This window comes from Gymnoscopelus braueri (assembly GCF_963280865.1).
Source record: "Gymnoscopelus braueri genome assembly, chromosome: 23".
In the NCBI taxonomy this organism is placed as follows: domain Eukaryota; kingdom Metazoa; phylum Chordata; class Actinopteri; order Myctophiformes; family Myctophidae; genus Gymnoscopelus; species Gymnoscopelus braueri.
In genome coordinates, this window is record NC_137625.1 from 12,267,542 (window position 1) to 12,284,066 (window position 16,525).

General features: G+C 40.7%; 1 protein-coding gene across 1 annotated transcript in view; it reads left to right on the forward strand.

The window, feature by feature from the left end:
• Window positions 1-5,434: 5,434 nt before the first annotated feature.
• The window catches only part of nap1l1 (nucleosome assembly protein 1-like 1), a gene marked incomplete at its 5' end in the record, with an annotated part of 32,389 nt that continues 21,298 nt past the window's right edge, over window positions 5,435-16,525 (forward strand). The window contains 4 exon segments of the mRNA XM_080421299.1: window positions 5,435-5,479; window positions 5,481-5,574; window positions 13,154-13,190; window positions 14,891-14,979. Of these exon segments, the coding sequence (XP_080277425.1) occupies window positions 5,435-5,479; window positions 5,481-5,574; window positions 13,154-13,190; window positions 14,891-14,979 (265 nt within the window).

The window sequence follows — 16,525 nt, forward strand, 5'->3', positions numbered from 1 at the left end:
CTTATAGCTCTCAGCCAGCTACATAATTTTCTATAACCCTTCATGATGCTGCATAGTGCAGGTGGGTGCCATGGGCGGTTTGGGAGCAGGGAATACTACAAAAATAACAAGTGCTCTTGACCGTTTCAATGTGGGCCACCTTGTCAGATACCCCCATTCCGTACGGGGACTGTGGCTGATCGTGCATTTGCACCTCGATTTCCAGGTCAATGCATTTTCACGGCGTTCATCAGTCGACAATTCATCCTCAAGGGGAAAGGTTCGCACAGGGTCCAAGGATCAAAGATCAGGTCAGGCAAGGTCATCTCTTTGTACTGAATGTACTGTTTAGTGAACAAAACCATGTGAATTAAAAAAATTATCCCCAATAAACTGGTCGCTCCTGATGTAAGTTATTATTGCCCGAACTAAGCATAGAAGACAACATTTTTGAGTGGTGTCTCCTTGCTATTCTTTTTGTTGTACACAATTGGCTGCAGATTCCTGCAGGCGTATCTCTACTCTCTCCTCAGTTAATAATGCATAGGGATGGTTAAACTTTAATTTTCAAGTTGAATGCATTTGGACTAAGTATGGTGTGCATTTCTGACTGTCCCCTCTCGCACATCCAGGTCACTCGCTGTGCTGCAAACAAAGCAGAACTATTTATATACTTAAAACTTGATAGCTCATCATGCACAAAATGACAGTGGATCCTATAGCATCAAACGCCTCTTCTGAAATTCTATGCTTTGGGAGGACTGTGGCATTTGGGATAACATTTAAGAGACCTGTATAATTATTATGGGTGTGTTTTAACCACTCACCAAATTGAAATTTCACCAAATTGATATGTATTACTCCTACTACAAAACAATTAGTTTCTTATCCCAGCCCACTGGCCCTTTTGTCAAGTTAGGCTGTAACTTTTCTAAAGATGGTTTTAGAATTAATTCGAAATTTACATAGCATCGTCGTTATCAAGTCTGTTTTGTTTAGCAGATAATGTGTAATCTACCGGTTGGTAGGTTACAAAACACTCACTTGGGGTGTGAAGTGATATGCTGCGTGACACCATTTACTGTTGCCTCAGCCGGGTTTAAACACAAGCCCAACGTACCGTGAAATTTTGAGGGTGGCTTGTTCTGCATGCTTGCATGGCAGACTCACAGCTGAGGTGGATCCCAGCTGGCCAACAGGGACCTATGTAGGGCGCTCTTCTGCTCACCTCAATATGGTCTCCGCTTCTTTACACCTGCCTAGATGATGGTTCGCTGCAAGGTGCTTCAAAGCTGCATTATTACCTAATGCACTCCATTTGAGTCAAGGTGGTGCTTAGTGAAACCAATCAATCACACAAGGACAGACAAAAAAGTTTCGGCTCCCATTTTTCGGTTAAATTTTTTATTATGAACCGATGTATACGCAATATAGTTATACCATATAAATGCCAATTGGTAATGTGTTCAAAAGGTTTGATGTTGAAAAAACACTTGACATCAGGACATTGGTACTCTATTGGCCCTTTTTGTGGTCCGGTTATTCAAAATATCAACGTAATGATATAATGGTACTTGGGTTTTCTTTGAAAAATAGTAGGGGTGTAATAATACATTATACATAGATGTACGTAGTTGTATCGTTGGAATTCAAAATCGATACATCGATTCAATTAATGTATCGTTACACCCCTAAAAAAATTGCCTTGGGTTTATGCCAGACTACCGCAAAATATTTTAAAATCAATTTCCTCTGAGATTATTAGAGACATATTAGCTATCTGTCAGATAGCAGATAATATCTTTTTCATTATGAAGGTGTTTACAAGCTTCATTTGAACTGGGTCTGACGTCTTCATCCAAATCATTTGCAGCCCATGTGGTTTTGTGTTTTTACTGACATTGTCCAACTTAATAACAATATACAGCATTGTGATGAGATGACTCATGCTAATGTGGGTAACATTAATAATTAATGTGAAAATAGAGAGCCTGCCATTTTGATCTAGAGGGTGGGTAGGTTGAGATCTATTTATAGACAGACAGGCTCACTTAAAACGTTACCATGATGCTCCACATCAGAAGACAAAGCAATGCTTGACAACTAACTGCCACTGACAATGTTGTCAATGCCGGCAGAAACCTTGTATATCGATGTTACATCTTTTTCTTTTGTCATAAATGAATGCCCTATATAATTTGTCCTGTGACAAAAAGTAGCGAAAATTGCAGATTTACAATTTCGCACAAGTAGATCCACTAATTCTGCACTTTTTAAAAAGTGATCCATAATAACACAGGTTAGTTTTCCTATTTCCTAAAAAGTCACGGTTTTGGACAGAAATTGTGTTATTCAGGGGTAGGTAGTGGTACGGTACTGTAACATCCGGTAGCGTCACTTCTGGACCAATCAGAATAAATGTTAAGAAAACAAATTGTTGGGCCTGCCTCGTATCATTTATTCATGAAAGACCATGTATTTACACCAACCCTGGATCCCTCACCACTGTTCATTCATGCCTGTGTTATTTGTAAAGGTAAGTCAGAGAAATGCTATTTCTGATGTGAAACCCACATACACCTACTGTACAGTAGAAAAGTTTCCTCCTGCGGGAGGCTTTGGATCACAGTTGTGACCTTTGGGCTCTTGCCAGATACGTATTGCTCTCAGAGAGTTTGAGCAAAGCAGCAGCGTGTTCTGTGCTAGTAAATATACTGGACTGCTGTTCATTGACGGATGATTCATGTTCAGTTTTTTGCCTCTGGCTTAGTTTGTGGTCAGTCCACTCCAGGGTAAAAGATATTTACAAATCATTTAGTTTTGACTTTGAGATAGACTGCCCACCACTCTCGAAAGGATTGATGTCCAGATACATTATCTAGGTCAGAAGTCTTAACACTTCTGACTTCTTTTTCTAATGTCAGCAGTTATAGGAGGGCCAAATAAAAATATTATTGATTTTGGCACATGTGATCCATTTGGAATCATGATACCACAGTTTAACCACTTAACCCCTCTCGACTTAGTAAAGTGGACCTGAATTTTCTCCGGACTTGGACCACCTTTTTTTTATACCAAATCTCTTTGCCAAAAATAGACGATTGGCTAATGTTCCCCCCAGAAGTGGTTAAGAAATCAGTACTATGGAGGCGATTAAGTACTGTATGTGTCAACAGTTGGCAAAGTATAGATCAGTGCAAACCCAGTCCATCTTTCATGGATGCATGCATGCTGTTTGCTCTCATAGCTTACTGACTTGACTTATGAGCTACAACAGTGATTCTCAATGTGGGGTCCTTGGGGGGGGTTCCAGGGGGTCCCCAGCAAAATAAGAGGCCCCAGCAATAAGACACTTTTAACAACACAAATCACTTGTGGGGGTCCCTTGCACAAAATCTCATTCATAATACATACATAACATTACAATGGCCTAGCTCACGAGTCACAACGTGTCGTGGTGAGTTGTGAGCTTCACAATCTGTTATTTTGGAAAAAAGTTAGACACATTTTGAAAGATTTGAGTACTTTAACTTTGGTACTGTAAGTATATTTTGATGCCAATTTTTTTTTACTTTTACACTCACGTAAAAATGTTTAATACAGGACTCCTAGCTTGCCAAAAGAAATGACCCCCCACTGTTTTTCTGTAAATAGGCCTATACTTTATTTATATACTTTATAGGCTACTTTAATATACTGCTCCCAGTAGGCCTATTGAATATTTCTTGTATTGTATATGTCTTTATATATCTTGATGAATTGAATAATACACAGGACCACAATGGAAACAAGCCCCTTGTATCCTTTTAGCATTATTGTACAACTGTACCTCTGTACTTTTTGCAAACTGTTCATAAAGTATTCAATCAATCAATCAGTCAATCAAACAGAGTACTTTTATTTTGTGGTATTGCTACTTTTACGTAAAGGACCACTTCACCCATTTTCAATTTATCTTCAATGGTCCTCACTAACGCTCACTATAATATGGTGCCATTTTTGTCTACTTGGTCTGAAGAGGAGGGTTGTGGACAGGTATGCTACATTTGTATTCCTAGGATGAGCAGGGCGAGGGAGCGCTTGTTTGCGGACAACTCGATGGAGGCGCGCCGTCTGAAGGGGACTCGAGCCACGAGAGGCACCGCCGAGCGGGCTAAAGCGAGCGAGTCGCCGTGCCGAACATTGCGAAGTCCCCTTCAGCCAACTCAGCACCGTCCAAGTACCAAGTTATGTCACGATAGGGACAGAATCGTAAATCCTCGTCCCCCCTAGTGCCTGTACCTCCGAGACGTCAACACCGCCTCCCGCACAGTCTGAGTGAACACAGCCGAGCGCTCCCTACCCCCGTCTTAGCCAATCAGAAACCACGTCTCGCCCTGCTCATCCTAGGAACACAAATGTTGCAGTTCAGAGACCCTGCGTATACCTACCACTGGCTACCAGTGACATCATGGGGAGTCGAAGCTAATAGAAACTGTCCACAGAAGAGTAGTGAAGAGAGTGAGTAGACAAAAAGGGTACCATATTATAATGTGCATTAGTGAGGACCATATATATGAAGATAGGTTTACCATGTCAGTAAAAGTACTACAGCTACTACTTCTCTGTTCTTTAGTAGTAGTACACCACACACACCACTGGACATGACAAGCTTTTCCTCAAAGTTGACATCAACGATGAGCCTATACGCAGTGATGTTAAGTAACTAAGTACATTTACTCCAATACTTTTACTTACCCCACTACATCTCAGAGGCAAATATTATACTTTTTACTCGACTTCAATTATTTGAAAACTTAGTAGTTAGTAGTTACTTTGTAGATTTTGATTATTATTACTAATACATTAATCATGTCAGCCCTATCGGCTATTTGAAAATAGGCGATCTACAAGCTCACAATGCTTGTAGATCAGCTATTTTCAAGAGTAGAATAGATCTGCTATTTTCAAAAGATTTTAATACATTTGAAAACTTGTGAAACGGGACATTCTTTATAGTAGTTCGATTACTCATCCGTCATCCCACGGCTTTCCTAGTAAGCCAATAATTTGATGACCAGCGGAGTCTCCGGTAGGAGACTCCGCCGGTCATCAAATTATTGGCTTGGGAATGTGACAAAAACTGAAAAATCTGAGTATGAGTAATTGATAGAAAATAAGTAATTTTTTGGGTGAACTATCCCTTTAAGAACATTTTAATACCAACACTTTTGTAATTTTACTCGAGTAAATTTCAAATTCCAGACTTTCACTTGTAACAGAGTACGTCTACATTTCAGTATTGATACTTTTACTTAGGTAAAAAATCGGAGTACTTTTTCCACCACTGTACAACACCACACATACCACGAAACACGACGAGCCTTTCTCAAAGTTGACGTCGACAAGCCTTTTTCCCGGGAATTCTTCTCTAACCCCTCCCACAAAGCAGCGTGACCCGCCTGGTTTTTACGTGATGACGTCGGATGTATATGAGCGCAGGCGGCGGGATACCTCGCTCCCTTTTTTTACCGCCATCAGAGCGGAGTGTTTTTCCTCCTCCCTGTGTGACCGCTTCACTGCGTAGCACCAACCACCGCCTTGTACAACCAGAAGGTAGGGGGACAATGACTCGATATTTATGCTCTCCGAGTCGAACTGCAGTCGCTTCGCACGCACCTTATGCGGGATTGTAACCCTGTAACCCTAAAGGAAACGCGATAATGTGGCTATAACGTGTTGAAACGACGAGCCATCCGGCTAAAAAATGCTAGCAGTGTTGCCAGTTCGGCTTATTATAAGCGACGTTGGGCTTCTTTTTCTGTAAAGTTTCTTGTAAATATTGGTGGTTGTTGCGGTTTTTGGGTCTTGTTTCTAAAGTGTACTTGCTTATTTAGGCTTGCTCACAAAAAAATAGATATTTTTAAATCGGTAGTTCTCAAAATATTTTCATAAATGTTATGTGCCCAGGGAGCATTTTTTGTGTTGGAATGTTTAAAAAAAAAAAACATTTTCACATTTATTTTTGCGTGAGTTTTTGTGAGCTTGCTGATGCATATTAGGTTTAAAGTGTTCGTGTGACTAAAGTTGCTGCTTTTGGGCTTGTTTTCCTAGACCTGGTTACTTATTTCTCTCGCAAAATCTGGCAACGGTGAAGAGCAGCCATTGAGACTGAGAGGGTGGTGTTGTACCAAATTTTTGTATCCCCGGTAAGAATCAGCTTCTTTCCCCCTCGCGGTTTTATTAACCGTGGAACCCAAATGTGGACGAAAGTGGGTGGGAGAAAACGCTAAACTTTTGAGTGGGAAACGGATTGTGACAGGGATACAATGTTAGGCACAAAACCATGGCTCCACCATGATGTGTTTTAACATGTAAAGCAGCTCGCTGCTTCCACGGGGTAACCGGAAGGCTCGCCCCAAAACATGCTAGCCCCCATTTTCTTCACGGACCGCTCGCCCCCAGTGGTTCTTGTATTCTTGTATTTGTTTTAATGAGGATAAGGCTAGAAATAAATTTAGGGTTAGTCATAGGTTTAGTGAGGTTAAGTTTAGGGATAAGGTTAGGTTTTGGCACTGCTTTACTTAGGTTGTGTCTTTAGGCTAGCCCTGAAACATAACTGTCATAATCATGACAGTCATGGATGCACTTCAACCGTGTGTGGTGGATTTCTCCTTTAACAACCTGTACATCTATATGAACGTTCAGATTTCAAATATGAAGTGCTCACCCCATGGCCACAGATGTTACAATTAGTGCACGCGCCACGGAAGTACCTGCGTCTTCCGTATTGTTAAATAAAGGGAGTTTTAATCTGATCGGTGGTCATTTTCTCTTTTTTTTCGCCATATGCTTTCAACTATGCGACCCTATCGGTTTGGAGGTGTATTGCACTCTGATACATTATAACTATTAGAACATGGCCACCAATCAGATTAAGAGGCTTTTTTATTGAACAATATGGAAGATTCGGTTACTTCTGCTGGTGCGTGCAAAATTGTAACATCCATGGCCATGGGGTAAGCACTTCATATTTGAAATCTGAACTTTAATGTAGATGTATGGGGATGGAGAAAAGCCACCACACGGTTGAAGTGCATCCATGACCGTCATGTGATCCATGGCTAGGTTTAGGCATAGTTTACTGAGGCAATGTTTAGGCATAAGGTTAGGTTTAGGCGTAGTTTACTGAGGTTACGTTTAGGCATAAGGTTAAGCATAGTTTTGGGACAACTTTTAATAATACCAGGTGGCGACCCTACGGAGGTCGCCGGATTTGCCCTGGGGCGACTGTGTTTTGGGTCGAGCGTTTTGGTGTTCCTGCTCACACGGTGATTAGAAGTCATCATGGATCCTCCTACCGGGTCGGTAGTGTTAGGCTCGGATGATCCCTGTTATAAGTTGGCATTTGTTGGCACGTGTGTTGTGTTTTAGACTAGACCTTATTTATTGGGATGAGGGTGTGGACCTTGTGTTTGTACCATCCATGTATATAAAAATATATATATATATATATATATATTTGTTTAGCGTCTTGTGTTGGATATTCAGAAAGTTCCCCACATTAATTATTGATTAAAGAATAACAATTTACTATAATAAACTAAAGTAACCCAGTGATGTACAGAAGACTACAATAGGTTATGAGTAGCCTACTGATGCTGCGGGGTGGGGTGTGAATAGAATCGACTGGATGATGCTCTTTGATCAATGTAACTTGGTAGTTTATTTTATATTGGGACCCAATTAGCTGGCCATTTTTCGTACTCCCTACTACATCCGATTGCCCATATTTTCGTCTCATTTCTGTCGTATGTGCGCTATAAAGTTTCTTAGTGCACACATAGCAAGGTTGCTAAGTAGAAGCTAACTTAACTAAAGGCACTGTACTGACTAGAAGTCTGGTCGGCCCGGTCAACTAACTTGGCCAACTTGCTATGACTTATCTTGGTCAAAATAAGTTTATTACCATAATGCCAACATATTTCTAGTAGTAGGCTTGTGGTTCAGATCGTTACTTTGTTAACGTTCAAAGTGAAGTAGGCAGGCATCCACCAGTCCTTTGTGAAGTCACTGATGGTTTGCCATGTTTAGTGCAATGTGCAGCATGCAACACGTGGTCGCTGGCAAGGCTTTGTGACACTGATGGAAGTACCCAATTTTTTTTTCTTTAGGTAAAGTAGCACTGAGCTTGTAGACGGGTGTATGAAATGGGATTAAAGTGGTTAATGTGTGTTTTATGATATAAAAATGTATATCTGCAAAGTAAATAGTTACTAAAGTTTTCAAATAATTGCAGTGGCGTAAAAGTAAAATATTTACCTCTGAGCTAGCCTGGAGTAGGAGTAAAAGTACAGAAAATTGGAAATACTCATGTAAAGTAAAAATCTAAAAACTTAAGTACAGTACTTGAGTAAATACTTAGTTACTTCCCACATGGGTTGGTGAAAAGCAGGTTCTATATGCAGTAACGGATCTGAGTACAGACAGATTGACTGGCCAATAACGTGTCTGACATGGCTTGAGCAGTGTTTGATTGGAAGGCTTGGTCCAAATGATCTTGTTTAAGACCTGAGGCTGATTCTATAAATTCCTTCTAAATAAGTAGTTTTCACACATTGAAGAGAAAAGGTGAAAATATTTGATCTGATCTGTGAGTTGGCAGGTATTTGATCTGCTCTGTGAGTTGGTGGCAGGTATATAAAGATCTTCTGCAATGGCACTCTGCATAGCCCCACTCCCAGAGTCAAGTGTCTCTTTGCAGGCAATCAACATATTCAAGGAACATAATGACGGTAGTTATTTTGTTGAGTTGCAGGTTCATATTTATAGAATATCCTGTCCTAGTTAGATGCGTTTTCATTGGTTAGGAAAAATCAACAGTTCGGCTTTCAAACATATTTGCTCTGTCACTGAATTGATGCATTGTTTGCTTTTTAGGAAAGAAAATAAACATTCTCTGCTAAGAGCCTTTTATAGTACTCACTCTGCCATCAATAATTTGGTGAGAATGGAGAATATCATCTTGCCTTGATATTGTCATGTTAACTTATTTGTGACATATGTGTCTGCAAGGCAATATGACTTGTATAATGCATGGGACTATACAGCATGTCCTGGTGCAGGAGTGCATCTTGGCTGTTCTTGTGCCGACACTGCATTAGATATGTGAGAAGTGTTATAACATGAGTTATAGCTGAAATGTTGTGTCATAAGTGTAATTTTCCTTTCATATCAATACCCCCCTTAAATAAGAAACAACACTAGCCTGTCCTACGCAACTAGTGTGACTGTAATAATGTGATATGGGTGGGTATTTTTGAACATGCAGGTGACTGATCATACCTCATTAGCTAATCGCAGGCTGATTCAGAATTAATCACATCGGTAGAAAGATGTTGCCGTTGATATGGCGGCTTCACTAAATTAAGTTCCTTCCTTCCTTGAGATAAATCAAGGTTCCTTTGACAAGCTCTATTTAAAATGGATCTTTGACAATGGACTTCAAACCTAACTCTAACGTCTGAGCTTCTTTTTTTTTCTTCAAATGACTGTGGTTACCACCTGTCCAATCTGAATTTGTCCCTTGGCAGTCAGGGCTGGTGTCTCTAGATGTGTCATTTTCACTGGTTTACGTAATTCAACTTTTTTGGATAGTTTTCTGTAGATAACCAGTTGTTACATTTTATGTTAATTGACATTTTGGGAACATTTTCACCTGTAACGACATGGCCAAAATGGGGAGTGTCACAAGGCACCGTGTTGGGAGCTTGTAGATAGGCTACTTTCGGGGAAGAGATTTGGTTTAGAGTGAAAAAAGGAGAGGACCATGTATAGATGCCTGGGGGACCCCGATCAGGAAAAGACATCACTTATGTCCTATCATCTCAGATGATATCTCGGCAGATATCACGATCTAGATACAATATTGATATGCAGTATTGCCCTGGCCTAGACTTAGATCAGACTATTGGACTGTCTAGTAAGAACAGTAAAAAATATAACATTTATAATTATTCTCGGAATCACTCCTCACTAAAATAATTTACCCTGATAAAGTGCATACACTTAACTGTAGAGTATATGGAGAGGTGTGCAACTTGTCACGTCAAGTTTCCTTTGCATACATGCTGATCTTTGCATAGACGTTTGCTCAGCATCATCTTTATGCGTACACACCCTTGATGCATGGCTCCAGGCTTTGAAAATGAGCACTGTCCTTTGCATGTTCTTTGCATCTTCGCTTCTGGTGACCTCCAATAATGAGTTTCTTTCTGGGAGGGGGTTCATAATGGGTTAAATATTCTGGCTTTAAATATAAATGGATGGCCCATTCTGTAGGATTAGCTTTTGCTGCATTATACTGTAGCTAGGGATGGGACGATATGAAAATAACATGTCACGATTACTGTGGCAAAAATAATTGCGATTTAAGGATATCACGATAATCAAAATATGCTTAAAACTTAAAATGACCCTTTTGTTAAACACTTGAACCCCCAGCATCCCTATTCTGGGGGGAACGTTCGCCAAAAATAGCTGATCTACAAGCTGTTGTAGATCTGCTATTTTTGGCCAATCGATTTGTGTAGAGTGACATGAGAGTGTACCAAGTGCGCTCATTACAGGTCCGTTTAAGTGTAGCGGGTTTTAAGTGGTACTGAATTTCAAATCAACAAAAGCTAATTCATCCTATTGTATGACTGAGGACAATTTCATAATAAATCTCCGCTATACGATTATTGTGAGGGTTTCTTTTTTCATCACGATGATGATTATCGTCCCATCCCTATTCATAGCCAGCAGTGATGTGAGGGAACACCGGCTTCCTGGCACCCTATTTGTTAGAAGTGCCATGATTCTCAAAATTTAATTTAGATTTTCTGCGCTGTCATTGCTAAGACAAACATTTGTTTCTCAGTAAGTTTATTTAAATAACCATTATGCTTTGCTTACCTCAAGTCACACAAATGTCAAATTGTCACTTTTGAGCATTTAAAGGGATTTTCAATTAACCAGTCATCATTAATGTAGTGTTATGATGGTCATGTATCTCTGTGTTGCTCAAGGCAATTATGTTTTCCCTTTGCCTTTTTTCCCTTCAGACGAGCGCATGGTTTGGATACACAGAAAAACGGTAACTGTGTGCTTCCCTCTGATGCACGCATGCACAGGATGAACGGAATGAAAACTGCCAGATTCCCGAACCTGTTAGTGATTCAGATGCTTGAAATTGGAACATTAATTTCAATTTAGAACCAAAAATCAAGACACGCCTAGTATTTGTGTGATGTGACTGATGCTCCACCTATAGGACAGTGTGACGTCCACGTAACCTGCCCCGTAGCATGCGTTTTTAAATGATTACGATCAATTACATTTGATGGATGACAAACCTCCACCTTGGTTGACGTGGAGGTCCTGGCTACCCCTATGGTATTTCTGTGCTACCAATATTGAAAATCCAAACCCCTTTTTAATCAATCTGCATTCATGGCTCTTTCCATTTCACTTGACCAGCAGAATTCTTCCAATCCATAATCTGCCACCACAAGTCAGTGGATTTGAGTTACAGCCACCTTAGCGATTGTGAGTTTTGACACCGGTGTCACTTCCAGGTCGTGAGCTGTTACCATGACTGTCTTGTGGTGCTGATTGTCGGTGAGAATGTCTCCTGTCCCCCATACCCCCTGAGAAAACACTGATAATCTACCCCCCCCCCCCCCCCGAGGGAATGCTCTAGGAGAAGGTTAAGGAAGGTGGTGTGAGTCATGACCAAGTTTGATTCTCATCCTGTCCCCATGTGGCTTTATTTGACTGAGAGACTGGGTCTCTTGTATAAAAATGCGTAATTGTATGATGACACGTGAAGTCATTTCTAGGAGCTGTTCTCAACAAAAATTCTTTGGCACACTAATAGTCATAGGTTTATTAGTTGATCAACAAATCTGTAAATTGTGTTTGCTGCACACTGTACTGCATCACAGTGATGATGTTGGGTCTGCTACTATCTTCTGTCACGTTATGAACAAGGCTTTCTTTACAAGCAGGGCTAGGGTTTGCAGCTTGTATCTGTCACCAGCCAAATTATGGTAAATATTGTCTTTCGCTGCCTCTTAGTCTTGTCTACCAGCCACTTTGGCCATTGCCTAGAAGTTGTTTCCCAAGCTGAAACCCATATATCTTGGCCGATGAAAGGTTGAAACTGGCTGCTTTGGAATCAGTTGGCCACTGTCTTCTTTTCATGTTGGTCTCTGCCCTGTTGGCTTATTTGAATGAAAGCGGCCCTTTCAGATGTGTCCGTTTTGGGTCAGGCCGTGTGTGCTGCATGCTGCTATCATGTTATCAGGTAGCCACCGGGTGCCCCCTGTCCTGTGTCATCAGCAGCCAAAGCCTCAGCCCAGGGTAGTGCAGGCAGGGTATGGATTAACTGAGCACTGCTCGCTGCAGCGAAAACGGTTGACTGAGGAGATATATAGGTCGCTTGTAAGATTAAGGCGTTGTTGGGTTGTGCTTTAAACTGCAGCAGCAGATGTTGACTGTTGGTTAACACTGTGGGGACTAAGTAGTACAGTAATGAACACATGTATGCCTTTTTTAAAAATGCATATCGCCTTACACCAGGGCAATGCTAGCACTGCTATTTTCTCTGGGGTTTGGTGGATTACAGTTCGTAGCCATCATGTTGTTTCCAGTGGAGAAACTGGGCTGAAGAGATTTTTTCTTTTTGGTCCTTTTTGGTGATGTATTTGAAAGTGTAGGATCATGCTGAATATATCAGTTTATGTCCTGTTAGTGTTGGTTAATGGTTCCTGGGAATGGGATATTGGTTCCTTAAACGATTGATGAATGAATGTCTGTAACAGCCTCTCATAATCAGACCTAAATTAATTAACGGTTTGAAATAATAAAAAAATTCTTAGCAGTGTGTTTTTGAAACCAAATGAGTGCAATTGTCAGTCACAGAAAAGCATACCAACTTCACTTTGCTCGTCTAAAGTTTGTCTGCTACTGTCAACCCATTGTTCGAGACTGCAAATCCCTCCAACCTCTAGCATGTTAAAATGAATATAAAGGATGTACTGCAAATACTTATTGAATCATGTCTGGTGGCAGACTGGCCCTGTGATGTAACCCCGAACTACTGACTATTGTCTAAGTCTAAACGGTTTCCTTTCCTCTCTTTTTTTTATAGCATCAATCTACTTGGCTAAGATGGCAGACCTAGACAAGTAAGTGCATCCTTTTTTTTATCCTGAATGCTATCCTTCTATTTTGAGGAATATGACAACACTTTTCAGTACATGCTGTGTGTCGAGTGCATCGATGCACAGCAATTTACATAGGCTGGTGTTGATTTTCCAGCCCCAAGAGGAAGCAAACTCGTGGATCATTATTGTCATGCTACATTTGCACCAGTTTGCTCACACATTGCACGCTAACTTTAATAATGTACTGGCCAATCAGTTTTAGCCTCAAACTGACGCTTTGCCGATATGAAAGTATGTAGTGGCCAAAACTAGTTACTCTTTGCCCCCCGGCAGCTCCCCTGCAGAATTTAAGAAATCCAAGTGCCTTGCTGTAGGGCATTTGGCATTGTTGAATGATGTTTTTCTTTAATTATATAGACCCTAAAGAAAAACGTGGGCAAAAATACTTAATTAATATGTGGGCTAAAGTCCTTAATTTTGCAGGCTAAAATCCTTGATTTTGCGATAAAATATGCAGGGTTTTTGTGTGGGATATGCGTTTTTTTTTAATGCAGTGAAATTGCGGGAAGTTGTGAAATATGCAGCATATTTGGCTGATTATGCGGTAAATAATGCCATCGCATAATCGCATTTTTTTCCGGAGAGTCTAGTTATACAAGTCAAATAGCTTCAAGTTGACTGGAGACCCGTATTGCTTGTCCTTCCTCCATCTCTGTCCTCAGATTCCTGTCTCTACCATCCTACGTAAAATGTTTAAATTAAAATGCAGTATATCATGGAAAAAAATGGTCTTTGGATTCCAATCGGCAGCATCTTGTTTTGGAACTGCTTTTCCTCTTTAGAGTGGTGAGGTGAAGGGCAGATGTGGTATCAATTTGAAACCCACATTAGTCCATGGTGTCTGGGAACAGTCTTAATGAAATTATAGCTGAAAGAGAGGCCAATTACCAAGAGTACAGTTGACGCTTGTGAACAGGACCAGTGTTGATGAAAAGGGAACAAATGCTGCACGCGGCAGTTTCATCATTGTGTGTCAGAGTAAGCAGATAAATACAAGGCCATCCAGCTCGCCTGTCTCGCGTCATTGATGGCTCTTCCTCATTTCACTGCCATGAAAGTGGTTGTTTGTTTACCCGCTTGGCATGTCATGTTTGGCCTCGCGATGCATATACACCGTCCGCCATACAAATGGACAGGCACTCGAACACTCATTGGTTCCACATGCGCTGCTGTTGGCCATCCAGACGCATCACTGCTTTTGATGGATGGGCCTTGACACAGGTCCAATAGGAGCAACGCTCCAGTGTGTCACACCACAGGCAACAGAGGCCCTCTTGACCCGCGCACACACTGTTCAGCCATTGATCTGCCCCATAGATACGGACTGACACGATGGTGGGCAGGTGATGACTGGTTGCTGTTAGTATCAGTGTTGTCCTGTGATGCGTTTAAAACGGTTTTGTACTGTATGTCACCACATCAAATGGCATTCAGGATAAAAAGGTGATTATTATAAATCAGGATAGATAGATTCTCTATATTTCTAAAGTAAAATCATGTCCAGCCGGATCTGACTGAATAAAACACCTTCATTGTCAGTTGAACTCTACTACTTAATATCCATACAATTTGCTCACAGCAAAAAGCCTGGTAAAACATGGCTTTCTGTATTTTTTTTTCTGACTTTCTATTTGCCCCACTCCTACTGTCTCCCTGAACAGCAAAGACCAGGCTGAGCTGGACCCTGCAGACATGGAGGACGTGGAAGAGGTAGAAGAGGAGGAGACGGGAGAAGATGTCAACAGCAAAGGTATCAAATGACGAATGCTGTTAGTTTCTTACATTAACCCATTAACTGCAAGAGGTATTTTCATATTTTTTTAGCCAGTGCCAGAGATTTCTCATTGAAAAAAAAAAGTACTCAGGAGCCGAGATACATAATTTATAAGTTTTGAGTTAACAAGGAAGTGGATAGGAGTCTAGATCTTCGAAAAATGTCCTTGGTCTTTGGGTCAAATTGAAAAAAAATCTACGTAGATCTACGCGACTGGCACGTGGCGGCTTTAAATAGGTTCGCGTAGATCTACGTGATTGGCAGTGAATCAGTTAACGGGGTCTGTTTTGTGCAACAATAATTTGACAATAGTTATTTTTCTTTTTTTTTTCTTTCCTTTATTTATTCAGGGGAGCCCATTGAGAGCAAAGCTCTCTTTTTCAAGGACGCACTGATAACAGCATCTAAAACAAATGGAATACATACATAATGAAAAACCATAACAAACATTTTAATCAAATTACGATCATCACAGATACAAATAAATATAGTGTTACATGAAACGGGTGCAGTTACTATGCAATGTGTCCTCAAGAAGTACCCTAAATGTTTCTATTGAGACCAATCGCTCCAGTTTCAGAGAGTCCTGAAGTTTTTGTGTGGAGCATAATACATGAAAGCAGTCTTTCCTTGTTCACTGGTGACTGATAATCATTTCACCCTAATGCGTATAATGCGTAATGAAATATGCTTTCAATCAACAAATATTCTTTTGGATCCGGTAGTGAAATTGAAGTATATAATGGACTGGTATTGGATTTGAATATTTTTCAACAGTGCTCATTCCTCTTCTGAACTCAACACTCGGTAACATTAAACTGATGTTGGTTTGAGTTGGCATTTTGTTGTTTGCTCCAGCAGTAAGGGTTTGAATTTGAGTAATCTATTGTATTATTTTAAGATGTAGACACCCTTTTTTATTCTTCCTTAGATCTTCAATAAATAATGTTGGTCTGTTCTCATTGGCTTACTTGCAGCCTATTGTGGATAGACTTAGACAACCGTTTGGCCTTTTACTTATTTATAGTCTTAACCATACTTCAAGAATTCTCAGTCATGCTGACGGTGAACACACACAGACAGACACACAGAGACACACAGACACACACAGACACACAGAGACACACACGTGCAGCAAAAACCTTGCATGAACTTCAAACACCCAGTGAAATTAGAATTGCACTGAATAATGGAGAGTTACAGCGTGCCACTGTTTGCATGCTGAGAAAACGACAGTCAGTCAACACAATGCAGTGGACCCCATGAATCACAACTGAAAAGATTTGGGAACCTCGCATTGGCATTTGAAGGCAACAGCACAAAGTAAAGCCTGCTGGCTCGGTTATAAATTATGCAGCAGCTTCCTCCTCGCTTTAGTCGTGGCTGCAGACGATTGTTCTCGATCGTTTGGCAATGGAGATATGTGATTATCGATAACCCCCCACACACGGGAGACAGGTGGCTCCTTTAAATCGTGTAGCTGTAGATACTATTGAGTTTTCGAATATTGTGACGGCTGTAA